The sequence below is a fragment of the Phaethon lepturus genome, unplaced genomic scaffold (genome assembly GCF_000687285.1).
Source record: "Phaethon lepturus isolate BGI_N335 unplaced genomic scaffold, ASM68728v1 scaffold17194, whole genome shotgun sequence".
NCBI lineage: Eukaryota > Metazoa > Chordata > Aves > Phaethontiformes > Phaethontidae > Phaethon > Phaethon lepturus.
This window is the reverse complement of record NW_010537218.1, coordinates 74,097-90,528: the sequence shown is the minus strand read 5'-3', so window position 1 is coordinate 90,528 and position 16,432 is coordinate 74,097. Positions and strand designations below refer to the sequence as shown.

At 47.5% G+C, this 16,432-nt stretch overlaps 1 protein-coding gene across 1 annotated transcript in view; it reads right to left on the bottom strand.

The window, feature by feature from the left end:
* CTIF (CBP80/20-dependent translation initiation factor) overlaps positions 1 to 16,432 on the bottom strand; it is a 113,392-nt gene that overhangs the window by 34,212 nt on the left and 62,748 nt on the right. Inside the window, 2 exon segments of the mRNA XM_010286437.1 lie at positions 1,346 to 1,645; positions 3,449 to 3,890. Of these exon segments, the coding sequence (XP_010284739.1) occupies positions 1,346 to 1,645; positions 3,449 to 3,890 (742 nt within the window).

Sequence of the window (16,432 nt, the reverse complement as noted above, 5' to 3'; positions counted from 1 at the left end):
AAAAAAACAAGGCGGAAGACCCCTCCCTAACTCAGAAGGGCTGCCATCATCCTCAATTTTTCGATAACGCCCTGCCACTCCCTGGCCATTGCTCCTGGACTTTATTTTGGATTTCTTAGCATCGCTCACCCAAGCAGGGGAAGACACAAGAGTGACCTGGCATGGGAAGAGTGGGGTGCATGGGGGATGTAGAGCCCCCTCGAGCCCCTTGCTGCTAAATCTGGCACTGATGCTGACTGCAATTTGTCTCCTCCTGCTTTATAATCACTTTGGAAATAAATTGGTGGGAAAAACATCACCGCCTGGTACACGTGGTGGGCAGATGTGTGTGCTGCCCAAGGGCTTTGCAGGAGAGAGCAGAGAAGGAGCGGGCACAGGGAGAGATGCCGCTTTTGATACGTGCCGAGAGCAATGAGAGACGCAAAGCCAGACCAGTAGCTTTGCAGAATTATCTTAGGTTACGTTAAATATTGATTTTTGTTATTTTAGGTTGCTCCTTTTTTCCCTGCTTGCTGTGTTGCCCAAAAGCCAACTCAGCCCACACAAGGTACAGGCAACCAGGCGCAGCATCTGACGGACAATCTCCAACAAGAGCAAGCAGGGCAAGAAGATGTATCGAAAACTGGAGCGATGCTGGGCACTGAACATGTGCAGAGAGCAGAGAAATGAAACGAGAGCTTTGCACGTGCCGCAGATGACACGCGTGTGAGGGAACGGCCAAATGGAAACACGTATTAAGTTAAGGATGGAAATTCATGGTTTCAGCTCTCCATGTCCTGTCTCTGGAGAGGCAGAAAGATGGAGGTCCATGTGACACCCTCCCCAGAAAGCAATCCCCCTTTGATGGTGGCACTACAGTAAAACACGCTCCCCCCAGCAGACCACAGGCAGTTGAGGACAGTCCTGTTTCCCATCACCCACCATTATCATGGACCAGTTATCAAAGCCACTGCTTTTTTCTGCCCCCTAACTTTGCCGTTGCAAATGATTTTGGAGCAGACCAACCAACCAGTGCTGTGTATACCAACAAACAAATCACCCAGAATAATTAGCAAATGCACAAATTATTTCTGTCTGGGTTGCAATGAGAAACCAGGAACAAGCCCTTCACCCAGGTGATGCAACCAACAGCCTACTCAGGGACCATGACTTAATTCAATATCTCTGGTGCCGAGATGGACTTCAGCCAAAAAAAGAGGCAAAAGACTCTCCACTGGAAGACCCTCCAAGTTCACTTCTCTTCATGCCATGGGGATGCTGCCACAAGCAACCCACTCATTTCACAGATGGGCCCTGGCATGAGATACCATATTTCCACATACAGCTCATAATTTTATCTCATTACCTGCAACATGTTGAGGAGCAGACTCCGGAATTTAGTTCCTTCCACCATGAATAGGGCCATTTTGTCACAGAGCTTGGCTGCTGTGGAAGCAAAGCTGCGGTCCGTCACCGCTTTCTGATAGATTGTCTTGACTATCTCCCCCAGCATCTCCTCAGAGTTGGTAGAGTTCTGGGCCTCCTCCATGAAAGTGGTGAGCTTGGAGTCAACGTCGCTGCTGTTGTTCCTCATGCTGTTGAGGATTTCAATTAATTTGTCCATTTTGTTCTTTTCAGGATTGGTGGTTTCCACCGTGACTTCGTCCTGGTCCGTGAAAAGGGAAAGACAAGGCGTCTGTTACACAAGGAAAAAACAGACATATCAGCCCTTGTCCTTCCACAAACAGCAAAGGGGGAGGGGGATTGGGGAGACATATAAACAGACATAGAAAAATCAAAGCGTCTTTTCGAGGCACAATGGTCTCATCTCAGCATTGAAAACCACAAGTGAATGAGTCCTGCCCCAGAAATGTTCTTTCCCCATTTCCCGTAACACTCAATCCCAGAGTCCTCCCCTTTGGCTCAGAGAGAAGATGTGCTCTAAGGCCCTGAGCCAGGATGCCAAAGTCCGATCACCCCTGACTGCCTTCTGCATCTTGGACAGGTTTCTGGGGGTGTCTGCAACATGGTGACACTGGACGTTGTTTTGCCTCTATTTTGGAAGTGCACTGATGCTTGCAAAATGCTCAAGTAACAATCCTACAAAATTATCTACTTTTTAATATATATTTAATGAACTAAATTGAGATTAAAGATGTCACATGATCCCAGTGTTAGAAAAACTCTTTTCCATCTCTTGACTCTTAAGACTTCTTACTTCATGTCATTACCATAGAATTTATTGCTTCTTTTCAACATTTAATTATACATTTGTCCCCTTCCCCCAGCGTAAGGCATGCACCCTCCTTGCTATGGTCTGCTCCCTTCTCCTTCTCTACTACAATCTTAAAACGTGCTATACAATACAAACCTGTAGCAATTTGTTGGACAACCCCAACACCAACTGGCAGTTGGAGTTGTCCAAAACTTCAGTTAGGAGACCAGTTGTGTTGACTACACCCACCCAAGAGTGGTTGTTTATGTAATGTCTTTCTTATAAGACTACAAATTCGCAGGGAGAACATTAAAATGAATACTCTGAAAGTCTCTGCTGTACTCCCATTGCTTTAAAGAACATAAAAATAACTAACAAAATCTCTTCCTCCCCCTCATGCCACATACATAAATAGTAAATGCACATGCATTCAAAGATATACATTTCCAACATGCACTCCCATGGAATTTTACATGTTCAGGTTATTTTTGCTACACATTTTGGAAATCTCATTGGAGATACCCCCCACAGATGCACTTTCCAGTCTGACAAAAGAGTCTCAAGAGAAAGAATCTGACTTTCACAGGGGGCACATGAAGATACCATCTTCAAATTCCTCAGAAATCTGAGGCTGAATATTGTTTCCAAAAAGGATTTCTCCTCCGTCACTTGCATGCAATAGTTTTGTTATTGTTGGGTTGTTGAAAGGAAGGGGGAAAGATAAGGGCGTTTCAATTCATTGCAGAGATAAATGGATATCAACTTTTAAGTAGCTGACTCCAACTATTCAGCACTCAAAAGTCAAAGCTTGGGATTTAGCTCTGTAATTGAGGAGAGACAAACTGCTTGTTTTAGACCTCTTTGCAAAGTAGATGAGCTCTGCGGATTGGGAGGCAGTCAGTTGGGATCAGCCGTCAGGGAAGGAGGACCCACACTGTAGCTCATGTGTGCACCAGCCTTCCCCAAGGGTCTTTGCGTGGGTAGGGGGAGAGTTCCCCTTCCTTCTTGGAGAACTCAAGCTGGTAGCAACCTCAACCAAGAATTCAAGCTAAGAGCCTTAGCATCGTGTCAATAAAAGGCCTCCTGAAGAAGCCAGAATTCACTTCAAGAGAAGTGTTGACACTAAGAGATTAAGAAAAGTTGGGTGCATTCATGGAAAGGTCCCTTGAGCCCACCCCACCCTTTGTATGGAGAACGGCCAACAGCCAGTCTCTTGGAAAAAGGGAAACTCAACATTTCCCTAAGAAATAATACCTTTTCTTTTAGTCTCCTCCGCAGCCTGTCTTTGGAAGACTGAAGCAAATTGATCTTGGGTCTTTCCCCAATGCGCTCGTGAATACTGTCTTTCCGCTTGGTCTCTGACTCCTGGATGTACTGCTGAGACTGCTTCTCCACGGTCTCTGGGCCTCGGTGCGTCTCCACGGGAATATGCACCGTGCAGACGGAGGTGTCCTCAATTTTCAAATTCTCAGTCTCTTTGGCGTTTCTGTGCGTTTCTTTGTCGTTGGGCGAGTGCTTCTGGTTGTGGTGCCATCTCCGGTTCTGGCTGTAGCCGTGGTGGCCCGTCCTGCCTGAGGAGTGAGGGGCCTGGCCTCCTTGGTAGAGTTTCTGGTGGTCCCTGTTGTGTTTGGTGCCACCTTGCTGATGATCTGCGTGCTGCTGAGGCTTGTTCCCACCAGGAAGTCTCTGCTGTCTCCTGGAAAGTCAATGAACGTTGTTAGTATAGACTTTCCTGCACGGTCCTGCTTGGTGAACACATCTTCTATCCCACCAAACAGCCTGACCCTTGCTGGGTGGGCTCTGTGGGTCTCCCTACCACAAAAGGCGTAGCCAATTTCTTGGCATCTAACACAACCTAGTACCAACTCATGTCTCTAAATGTCTTTCAGTAACTGGCATATTTCAGCTGAAAGTTTTCATGAACAGTTAGATTAACACGTCTTTGGTTGCCAGGAAAATCCCTCCCAGGTTTCTGTGTTGTCTGTGTTGCCACACTAAACCAGGGAAGACCCAGTTAGTCCCAGCTCAGCAGCAGGAAGTCAGGCAGGCAAGAAGTATCAGGAGGTATTTTTTTCTCAAGACCTAAGGAGCTCCCGATATACCTGCCCTGCAGCATTGCTTGCTCCTCTTGCTTGCCACCTCTGCTGTACCAACATGGCATACTGTTGCACTGGTTTTAACCATTTAAAACATTTTAAGTGCATCATGAATTTCTAAGTGGGAAAAAAAGGTAAAAAGCAAATTACCAAGTAAAAGACGTGCCCATACCACATGGTTTTGTTCAGCCTTTCTTCATGCACGTCTCATCATTGCTATATGGGGAGAGGATGCATGCATGGATGAAGCTGAGGACCACAATTGGCTCTGGCAGCACAGGGAGCCAGGACCATTACCTCTGGATAGGAGGCTGGGTGAATACAGCTCCAAGCGGATAACGTGGAAATTCAACAGGCACAAAGAGGAGGAATTGCCCTCAAATGGTTTGCTCGAGAGACTACAGTGGCTCAGGAGGGGTGAGAAAGCCCCTATGTGCTGGCTGTAACCGGTAGCCAAGATGGCAGGTCCCCAGAAAACAACGGTTGAATGGAAGAAATGCTTTGGCAGCCTCAGCTATTTCAGCTTTCCACGCGGGCTGCAGCGTGGTTCTCCCCAGTGGAGAAGGCTGAGCTGGCATGACGTCATCAAGGATGCAGTTAAGATGGAGATGGTCCCGGCACAGGCTGCCTTCGCCCAGGACTCCGCAGGGTTAGTCCGAAGCACGACAGCAGCTGCCTGCCTACTGCCTTCTTAGCGCGCGGTATTGGCTCCGAGCGCGCACGGGACGCTTTAACGCTCGGCTCCTTACAAGGCTGCTGGGAGCAGCGCTGGATGCTGGCCAGGGACATCTCCCCGGCATCGTCCCCTGAAACGGGGAAACAGCCACGAGCGCTGCGGTGACCACACCGGTCTGCATCCTTTATAATCCCCCCGCTCAGCCTCATCCCTTACCTCAAACCCCCACCTCCATTCGGATAAATAGCAGCATTTATTTTAAACACATTGCGTAGCAATTAATTTTATTTTCATCATAATAAATGGACGAAGGAAGCGGCCATTCACAAATACATTTCAATGGTCAGTGGCTAAACAGTCTCCAACCTTGCCTGCCAAAGCCATCTCCCCATCAAATCAGCATTCCCTGGCATCCCCGGGAGTTAAAACCTATTTTCTGAGGCCAGCTGGCTCTTAACCATGAAGAGCGCGGGCTCGTGTTCGGCGAACGCAGGACGAAGAGGCTTGTTCGTGGTGGCAGTGGAAGGAATTTGTGTTTGGTCTCAGACCACCAGATCCGGTTTTCTGAGACATTCAATGTGGTGGTGTTTTGTTTCTTTGGGTGTTTTTTTGCAAGCTGAATGGCAGGGAATTAAAGATGGGGGAAGCTTTCCTGTTTGCTGGAGCTTACAAGCATTTTATGAGTACAGATTCTCCACATCAAGTTTTCCTGGCATTTCTTTGTTTCCTCTCAGTAACGCAATCACATAAACCGCTTTGTAGAGAGCAACGCTTATTAAAATGGGAATGTCAAAATAAAAGTTAGTTAAAGCCCTTATCTAGTGCTGAGCCCTCACATGCTTAAGTGTGCAAGAGTTTTGCTGATTTAATTCAGCATTTGCTTTCTGTGGTTTTGTTCTTCTCTCCTCTCAAACGTCTGAGTTTAACTGTTTGGGTGCACTTTCAGCCTTGGGTTATAAATACAATAGCAGCTTGTCCGGCTTAAGTTGGAAATATCGCACAGAACTGCTAAAAGATGCATACAGACACAGCTTTAATTTAAGCAGAGGTAAGGCAAAACGCCTGGAAACGAGCTGGGAACCAACCTCTGCCATAAATTCCTGCAACAAATGCATGCAGGGACATTTTTTTCCTAAAGACATAATGATATTATAAACCAAGCCATTTCTGTTTAAGGGCTATGAAAGAAAAAAAAAAAGGTTTAAGATTAAAAAAACCGCTTAAGTCAATGTGGAATGTTCAAGATTGTTCAGTTTGGGGCTTTTGCAATAGGGCAGGGAGAAGACAGGCTGCTCTATCCCCGTACAGGACAGCCAAAAGGCAATATCCCCATGGCAAGGGGCAGAGCAAACATAAACCAAAGCTCTGCAGTCACTGACCACAGGACGGAAAACACCAGAGTTAAACAACTTAGGGAAAAAAAAAATTGCAAGAAATAAAAGGCAAAGGAAGGAGAATGGCAAACAAGAAGCAACATCCGTGACTTGGCAGCAGACAAGGGTCTAGACAATCATCCAGCATTCAGGCAAAGACTCGTGTGTTTTTATCTTCCCAACACCCCAGCGAAGAAGAAAAGCCAAGAAGAAAACAGGACTCTGCAGCGAAGAAGAGCCAAGGCAGGGAGAACGGGGCCCAGAACTTAGATTTTTTTTTTTTTTTCCTGACTGCACAGCATCGCAAAGCCGGGGAGTTTGGGATGTCCCATCCTTGCTCACAGGTGACGGAGACGCTGGGGACATGGAGAGCCCGAGGAAGGGGTAAGATGGGGACCAGGGCACCCCACCACAGGCACCCGCTGTGGGCCGAGTTGACAGAAACAACCTTGTGCCCGCTCAACGGCAGGAGAACTGAGATGGTGGCTTGGGGTGACCTGCCAAGCTTAGGGAACCAGACCATGGAGGAACCCAAAGGCACTTCCCTGCCTAAGGTTTTAGGCTTGCGATGCCAAAGGGAGGAACAGCTGAAGCTTGGATCACACAGCAACAGCTCCCAGAAGCTACTGGGAAGTCCTTCTGTCCCTCTCTGCTCATCCTTTGCTGTTAAGAACACGGCACCTTGTGCGGGACCCTACTTCAGCTACAGGAAAAAGTATCTACACAGCACAACGGTCTCTTACCTCTTGACTCCGTTTATCATTAAATAACCATTTTCACTTCAAAGGCCAAATTCTGATTCAGCTCAAAACTCCCCCTGACTTCAGTGGAACCAGGGACTTGGCCATCGGTCAACGTGGAAACTAAAGAGACATTCAGAGTCACAAAGAAACTGCAGAAGTACTAAAAACCAAGGGGAGACAGTCAGGGTTGCCAAGCTGGAAATAGGATGATATTGCTTCTGCTATCGTTTCTCCACCGATTTTTTTATTTAATTAACTAAATGAGATACCTTTCAACAGAATTTAGATCTGACAAATGTCTGTTCTGCCCGAGGAGCCTACGCAAACAAATCTAAGGCTTCAGCTGTCTCGGTGATTACCAGCCTACGTGCTCAGAAATATGGGATTCCTGCAAGTTTTTACTACATCGTTTACTCCCAAGGAAAGGGCCTGCAAGGCACAAGCCTGGGGAAAATAGCTCCAGACACGTGGACAGCTGTGGTCTAAAACACAGTTGCTCCGTCCCATCAGCCCTGCTCATATCCCCCTGAGCGAGACAAGTCCTCTGAAAGCCCCCACCATTTGTCTGGCATGTGGAGAGCCGGAGGACAACGTGGGGTTACATTCTCCCGGTGGACGCACGGAGATTTGGTTAGGGAATTCCTGCAAATACTGAGAGGTAAGGAGCTACATCTCCAATGGCACTCGAGACATTTACCCCGAGGTGCAGAGCATCCGCTACGGCCAGACAGACTGAGATCCCTTCTGTGGGCTCAGGGACAGGGTGCTCTGGACATCCTGGCTCTTGCTTTTGAAGAACCTGCCTGGACACCATGCTTGTCCTCAATCCCAGGCAACTCTCCCATGGGACAAACCCTCCTGGGCACACCAAGTTCCTCGCAGGGTAGGGATGCTGGTTTTGTTCTGCTTTTGTGCAGAGCCTCATACCTAGTGGGCATGGCCAAGGCCACCCAGCAATTAACAACTAATATGGACGTGCAGCCACTCAGGCAAGAAGTTGAGAATGAAGAGCTGTGCCATGGCCAAGGTCAAACCTTCTGCTTCCCCTTCATCCTTCGGGTGAATGAAAATATTCCTCACTGCATTTTGTGGACAGGAAGTCTCTCTCCATCCTTTCTTTTGCCCAGGCAGAGTCTCATCTCTGTACCAGTAGCAGGCCCAGGAATAAGATGCTAAGTCTCAGGAGTATCTCACGACCAGCTTTGCTACCACCATGCCTGCAATTAATCATCAACTGCTGTTACAAGGAATTAAGATCTGCTGCAGAAATGGACTCTGTGGGATCTTCCACCCCCACAAGGACCCCAGATCCCACTTATCCGTGGCACCCCTGAAAGCTGGAGGAGCAGAGACCCCCAAGGCATGCAGCAACTGCACCTGCAAACAGAAGACCAGCGGGGCTGGCTCTGTGGAATGAAGGGCCACCGCTCTCTCTCTTTTTTTGAAAATCCCACAGGAATTTTCCATTGAGAGGGAGGGAAATGAAATAAAATTCTTAAAGAGTCACCACTGAAAGAGTTAGATAGCAACTGGGCTCTTCCCTGTTGTACTCGCTAGCTGCCCAGGATACTCTGCCTGAAAAGGGAAAGGGCAGGAGAAAGCAAAGTCCTCTGAAATATCCCCTGAACAAACCAGTTTCTCCAGGCCCAGCCTTTCTGAACTCAGCATATTCCAGCCACACCAGCTGGTGCACCTTGCATCATGTAGCTCCACAAATAACTGGACTGGGACCCCCGAGCAGGTGCTGCTGGAACGGTTTGGGCACGGCAGTGCTGGTGCCCATCATGACTGGCTTTGAGCACCTAAGGGAGATCGTGGTCCAAACTGGAGGGCCTGAAGGATCCCAATTAAGAGCTGGTAGAATTTTATAGCATCTAAAACTGGTCCTGGAGGTCTAATTCTGCCCTGGGAGGTCAATGAGAATATTGCTACTGCTATTAATATAATGAGGAGGAAGGCCTGAATTTCTATTCTAGAGGCCTGACTTCCCCCAAAAGTATTCTTCACCAAGCCTACCTCCATCAAAGGCACTCTGATGTCTTATGTGCGTGTATAATGATAACTCCGTGTTGCTTCGGTGCAGGGAGCACCAAGGCTGTTTTCTATCCTCGCTATGATTGAGAGTGGGAAACACTCAAATAAGCTTGACAGTTCCACACAATTTAATCAAAAACCTCAAAACCCCACAGAAAGCAACAAGCACCAGCTCCAAGGATGAAGAACATAGGACTTCTGTGTGTTTTCCCTTTGGCTTTCCCTCTCAAACTGGTTTCACTTGGCTCCAGTTTCATTTTTGTTTGCATTTTTCTCAGATGAGAAGGGAACAAGATGTCATGTTCACTCCTGAAAACAAAAATGAAATTATTCACACTTCTTTTATGCCTTTCTGTCACTAGGGTTAAAGTCTATCCTGAGCACAAGGTCCAGCCTGTGCATCTGGACGGACATGGCATTTTGGAAGCACAGAATATCCACCTGTCAAAATGGTGGTGATCAGGATCTAAAATAATCTTTGAACAGTTGAGACAGGACGCATGTTTTAGATCTTACACATATGCACATTTGGAAACATACAATGAAGTCTAGAAGACAAGCACAGCCAACAAAAACAACACTATGAGGGTAGAGATGTTTCTGATGAGGCTCACTGCATCTGGCTGCTCGGAAAAGCACTATGAAACCTTCACATGAGCTGCATACCTCAGAACAAGTCCTCTTGTCATCGCCTTGGTTTTGGGGTGCAGCTGCTGCTGACAACCCTCCCTTGGGCCTGGACATTACATCTGTCTTTGTCGGCTAGAGATGATTTTGTTTGGCCTTTACAACATAACTAGACTCACTATAAACCAACAGGGTAGCATTGATTTTTATGGTGAGGGAGGTGAACCCCTGGCCCAGGTTGCCCAGGGAGGTGGTCGATGCCCCATCCCTGGAAACATCCCAGGTCAGGCTGGACGGGGCTCTGAGCACCCTGCTCTGGTTGCAGATGTCCCTGATCACTGCAGGGGGGTTGCACTAGATGGCCTTGAAAGGTCCCTTCCCACCCAAACCGTCCTGTGATTCTATGATTGAAGGTCTTCACACAGACACCCAAGCTGCTCATGCATTAACATCCCAAAAATGGATGTAGGATTGACACGAAGCACAGTTCATCACGGGATGCACTGTCTTCTGCTATGGGATGCTGACTGATTAGGCCTTTCCAAACACAGCAACAGACCTGATTTCTCCCTGTGCCTTCCTGCAGGATCACTTTACACCAGTGTCCACTACTTCTCACACCACAGCGATGGACACCCCACCCACAGGACCACCAGATGTGCGCCCAGTCTGCAGGATGTGCTGCAGGAGCAGAGAGAGTGCGGCTGGGCTGAAAGGACATGGCACGACGTCCACCAGAGCAGACTCAGCAAAGCATTGAAGAGCAAACTTGTCTACTGCTGAAGTCCAATGAAAGTCCTCACATACTGCAATGCTTGGCCGCACAGGCTGCCTGAGTCAGCTATTTTTTTTTCTAAGCTTCATGGAAATGAATCTTTAGAAGGAATTTAAGTAGCTGTTTTGCAACACCAGCTTGGGAAAGACATCCCAAGTACAGATGGCATGCGAGATAGCTCCAAAACAGCTCTTTAAACGCTTTGCTGGATCTCCCACAAATCATTAGGGATGTCCAAATGGAGGCCCTTGTTGCACAGACCGGGCAACCAGCTAGGAAGACACCCCTGGACTTCAAGGCTGACTGCCCAGACTGGTGTAGAAATCACTGCAGTGATTTCGTGTAGAATTGCTTGGAAATGGTTCTCTTCATAAACTACATTGCTTGGAATTATGTTTTGGGATTCTTAGCCTACTGTAAACATGATTGCAAAAATTACATGAAAACCATAGGAAAATACAGTGACAAGGAACTGAACCCAGTTTAGTTGAAATAGTTTAAAGCTGAAAGACACAACCATGGTACATGATGTTTCCCAAACATCTGCTGAGCGCAAATACACACGGATCCTGGACTACTAGTAAGAATGAGAGTTGAATGAACAAAGATTCATCTTTTACTACTTCGCAATAAAAGAGATTATATCGCAGACTCCAGGCTGCCTCCTTTAAAAATACACCAAGGCTGATCAGTTACCCCAAGATCTGATAATCCTCCACGAGATATAAACTTTAAACCCATGCTAAGATGCACAGACACAGCCCACCACCATCCCTCCATGGTCCTGTCCCTCAAGACGCATCCTAAATAGTATGTACAAGCCCCCACCTGCTGCCTTTTTGTTCAGCTGTCTTCCTTTAGACCTCTGTGACTCTTTGACCTGCAAGCAAGGAGACATCCTAGGTTTTTTCCATATCCTATTTATACCAGTACTTTCTAGTGAAGAAATGAATGTCTTTCCTGTAGAAGCTAAGGCAAGATTTGACAGGATCTCCTAACAGCTGTCCAGACACATGAGCTGACCCAAAGTCAACGGCAAGCAATGACTTCCGACACCAGGATCTGGTAAAACACCAACCCAAGGAGCAGAGATGCTTTGAACTTATCTGTGCCAGAAGTCTTTGTCAAGCACATCAAATAAACTTTGTTAAAAATGATGCAGCATGCTCTAGCATTCAGTGTAGAGCTTTGGGAGCTAGGATAGATCTGGACATCGACTTATTGCAACCCAGTGACAATCCTAAGCAGTTCCCCAAATGTTTACCTAAGTCTGCCCCACTGTCAAAAGAAGAGTTGTCTCCTCTTGACCCCATTCCTGCCTCCTCTCTCATGCTACCCCTAACGATTACATGGACGTCCTGAGCTGCGCCAGGGTCTGAACCACTCCAGAAATTTACTTTCTTTCGGAGGGGTTTCCACTCCTCAGTTTGGATGGGAACGTGCTGCCCGGGGGGAGGCACACAGAGCTGGCTCCCCTTCTGCAGCTCCATGTAGCTGAGGGCTCTTGCTGCTTGGGGACCAGCACCCCCAGCTTTAATCAGGAAATCGGGATGATCCACAGCATCTGCACAATGCTGGGAATGGATGGAGCAATGTTAGTTTAAATGAAATAAAGAAGCCTGTTGTCCACTCATGCCCTGGAGGCTGTCACGCTAAATAAAGACATTATCAGAGAAAGAGCAGATACTCAGCGCCTTCATGCCTGTTAATGACCCCGGCACCTTCCAAATCAATCTAGGGACTCGCTTTCCCACAGATGGTCCCTTGGAGACAGACTGCTGTGGCTTTAGTAGGAATAAATGGAAACAAAACAGTTAACAAATATCCAAAAATAGAGTGTAGTTAACTTTTTTTTTTAATATGGAGATGAAAAATCCCTGGGTGATTTACATGCCAGCAGAGATATTAGCTGCATATAATAGATGCAATATTTTTAATACTAATATTTTGGGCTGAGACAAGAGGGGGAATGGAAAGTATTTCCAGTGCCTTGACTTCTTCATTTTGCAAACATCAGTTGCTAACTGGGGTCAGACAGAAATATTGTTTCTGCAACAAGAGCCCAAACAGCTCGAGCTGGCAACTTCTTCATGCACTAACCATGCCAGGAGGCCCTGCAGAGCTTCAGCACACTGCTCCCTCCCAGGTCTCCATGGCCAACATCCCCAACTTGGGCTTGTAGGGAGAAGGAGCTTGTGGTAAATGCTCTCCTGCAGAGAGGGTGGCTACTTGCTGTGGCCAAAACTGGAAGTCACCTCCAAACCGTGCAGGCACACCACTGAAGAGCTGCTAAGCTCCTTCAAATGGGCCAGGTCTCACGGAAAGACCTCGTGTGACACAGGGGATGCTATAAAACCTTTTTTTAGCCATCAGAAGCATTGACCTCTGCCTGTCCCTACCTCTCAGTTCAGTTGCCAGATAACTCTGGAGAACAACCTGGTGGCATAAAGCCCTTGGTGCTTGTTTCAAGCAATCACCAGCAACGGCATATTTATATTTGAGGATTGAAAGCAGTAGAAAGAAATAACTTATTTCACTTTACATTCACTCCAGTGACCAGATGCTGACAACACCTCCATGAACTCTTGTTGGAAAACAATGTGTAGATTGATAAACCCATTTCCAGCACTGAGGAGCTGTGCCGGAAACACTCCACCAAAGAGAAAGCCATTTCAATAACAGATCGGTTTCCTAGTGCAGAGGAACCTGCCGCTATATTTCCTTCCCTCAATTCTGGCTGGCTGAAATAGCATCACGTAGACGGTTGTGTTTTGCACTACATGACACTAAAAGAGCAGCCTTGAAGGACAGTCTCATGGGTGACGGGGTTCGCACATACAAGGATCTGGTGGCCATGGGTTCCCTGCGAGGTTTGCGGTGGTGGAAGGTCCAACCACAGCCCCTTCCCTCCTTTCTGTCTCAGTTTCCTTGCAGGGAAAGGAGGGATGGCTGACCAAAAGCACTCTGAGGTTGATGGACAACAAAACACTGCAGTGTTGTTTCATATCTGTCTGTCTTCACTGGAGAGAGCTCTTGCATCGCTTCCCCATGACTCTTCCTACAGCTGACTGACCCAACAGCACCCTATGCTTGCCCACACGATGAGGACTTTCCTGCCAGCTTGGTTAAAAATAAACAAGTCACATCATCAGCTACCAAACCACCACCAATACAACCAAGATGACCAAGGTGCACCTCAGTGGAGGGTCACAAAAATAATGAGAGGGCTGGAACCCCTCTGCTGGGAGGACAGGCTGGGAGAGCTGGGGGGGCTCAGCCTGGAGCAGAGAAGGCTCCGGGGAGACCTTCCTGCAGCTGCCAGGGCTGAGAGGGGCTGAGGAGAAAGGTGGGGACAAACTTTTTAGCAGGGCCTGAAGCACTAGGACAATGAGTAATGGTTTTAAACTAAAAGAGGGCAGATTTAGACTAGATCTAGGTAAGAAATTTTTCACGCTGAGGGTGGTGAACCCCTATCCCAGGTTGCCCCAAGAGGTGGTGGATGCCCCATCCCTGGAAACATCCCAGGTCAGGCTGGACGGGGCTCTGAGCACCCTGCTCTGGTTGCAGATGTCCCTGCTCACGGCTGGGGGGTTGGACTAGGTGGCCTTTAAGGGTCTCTCCCAACCCAAACTGTTCTATGATTCTATGATCCCAGAGCAGGCACTGCTGAATGCTCCTGTTGATGGTCTTGCTTTCAAAATGGGAAAACCTGTTTTAAATGCTGACTCTCATTTGAACGCAATTGAAGAGCTAAGGCAGTGCTCAACCGGTACTTAGTCTGCAGGCACAGCCACGCGAGTGCTTTAACTCTCGTGACACGAAAAGGATGGTTCAACATAAGCAAAAGGAGGTATTTCTTCATATAATACACAGTTAAACTGTGGAGCTATGCTATAGGAGATGCAAGTACCAGGAGCTTACAAGGTTTTAAAAAGCACATTGCCAAGGTCATGAAAGGAAAATCCATCAGGAGCTACTGGACACAAAGGTGAGCAAATGTGGTCCTGCAGATCCTCAAAGTGTAAATTCCTGGAGAACTATAGAATCCTTTCTATTGGAAAGGAGCCTCCAGATCATTGAGTCCAACCATTAAGAGGACAGCATGGCTGGGAAGCAGCATTACATGCATACCCTGTCTTCTCACGCTCCTCCTGGTGTCCCTTGCTGGTCACCAAGCCAGGTGGTCTGGTGTGACCCATCACAGCTCTCCTGCGCTTACTGACCTCTTGACCAGCTCCAGCACACCACTAGCATATCTAACTGTAAATGAAATACTCCTGCCCCTCTACTGATGCAGGACTGCACGGCAGCCGCAAGATAAGACGAGTTATCTCCCCGCTGGGTGAGGGGTTGCGGCATAAGGCACTCTGCACGCACAGCCAGCGGCACGCGCTGGCAATTACCCCTGCCCAGCTCACGTGCTGTAATTCATTAAGCCGCAGTAACGCAATCACCCAGCTGAGTCCTTTTAGGAACAAACCGCTGAGACAATATTGTCCTCTGGGGACCTGCAGTTCGGAGAATTAATTTAGTGTAATAACTCCCAGTGATGTTGCGGACAATCAAACCGAAATAAACGATGATCTGTCTCTAAATTGCCTGTAACCAACCTCGCGGCTGATGCCCCGCTCATCGCCGGCCGCCGGCTCTGCTCGGACAGGAGGGGCAAGCGCCGACCGTTTGTTTGGGACTTCCATGCACATGAACACTTAATCCTTGAGGAACCTCATCATGCAGGACCAGCACTCGAACAAGGAGTTCTTCACCTTGTTCTCTGGCATGCTCAGCTGCAGCTGGCACAGCTCCCTTGGTCATACAGTTTAGTTTTAGGTAGTGCTGCGAGGAGCAGGGAGTTGGACTCGATGGTCCTTATGGGATCCTTCCAGCTTCAGATATTCTATGATTCCTTTCCGAGATGCACCCTTAGTGCGGTTGTTCCTGAAAACGTGGCCTGTCCTTCACCACTGGTTCAAAGTTTCTCAATCTTAAGCAGGACAGAGACTATTATTTTAACAGCATCTCTGCTTAGGTGCTTTCAGCTGCCTAGAAGAGTTTTTTTTGCATCGTTATACTCTAAATGCTATGATTTAGGTAGATGCTAGCGTTGTTACTCATCATTGCAGGCAAGGACACCATCAGAGACTTACATTTGTCCTTAAAAAGAAAAAAATTATTGGTCCTGAGTTTGCTCAGGAGAAGAACTCTCCCACAAATCACAGCTTTTCACAGCCACATTATGCTGGCTCAGCTCCTCTGCACCCTGCTCAGTGTGGATGGTGGTGACAGCTCCAGCAGGTTTGGGGTGTTCCCTCTGCACCCCCAAAGACAGTATCCAAAAGCGGTGGCTCCAGTAACCCCTATCAGCTCCCAGGAGGGCACAGAGGAGACAGGAGCACAACAAGGAGAATGAAAACCTGATTTCCAGATGCTGCTCCATGGGTTCAGACCCACATTAAACCTAATTATTTTGACTTGGAAATCCTATTGAGAAGGAAAAGGGTGTTTCAACCTTTTCAATTCCTTCCCTTCCTCTTTCTCCTGCTCCAACACCATTTGTTGAGTTCACTAAAAGCACTGCAAATCATTTAGCTCAGTGCTAGTTTTCAGCAAGTACCCAGTCCATCCAAAATGTTTTGTTCCAGCTCGGAACAGCACTTAGGCACTAAAATAACGTCTTGATATTGTTGGTTTCTTTAATAAACATCCTCTCCTCTCACTGAAAAGCCCTCTGTAAATGGCCCTGGAAGAACAAAAGACATTTCTGTATTGTTTTAAGTTCTCTTCCTTTCTGAAAAATTAAAACAGTGAAAAAGCAAACGTGTTGCTACTATACTCTGTAATTATGAACTCATTTCTATTCACTTGCCCAGCAGGACAGGTTTGTCCTGGTGACCTCTGAAAAGGGGTTTCTAAG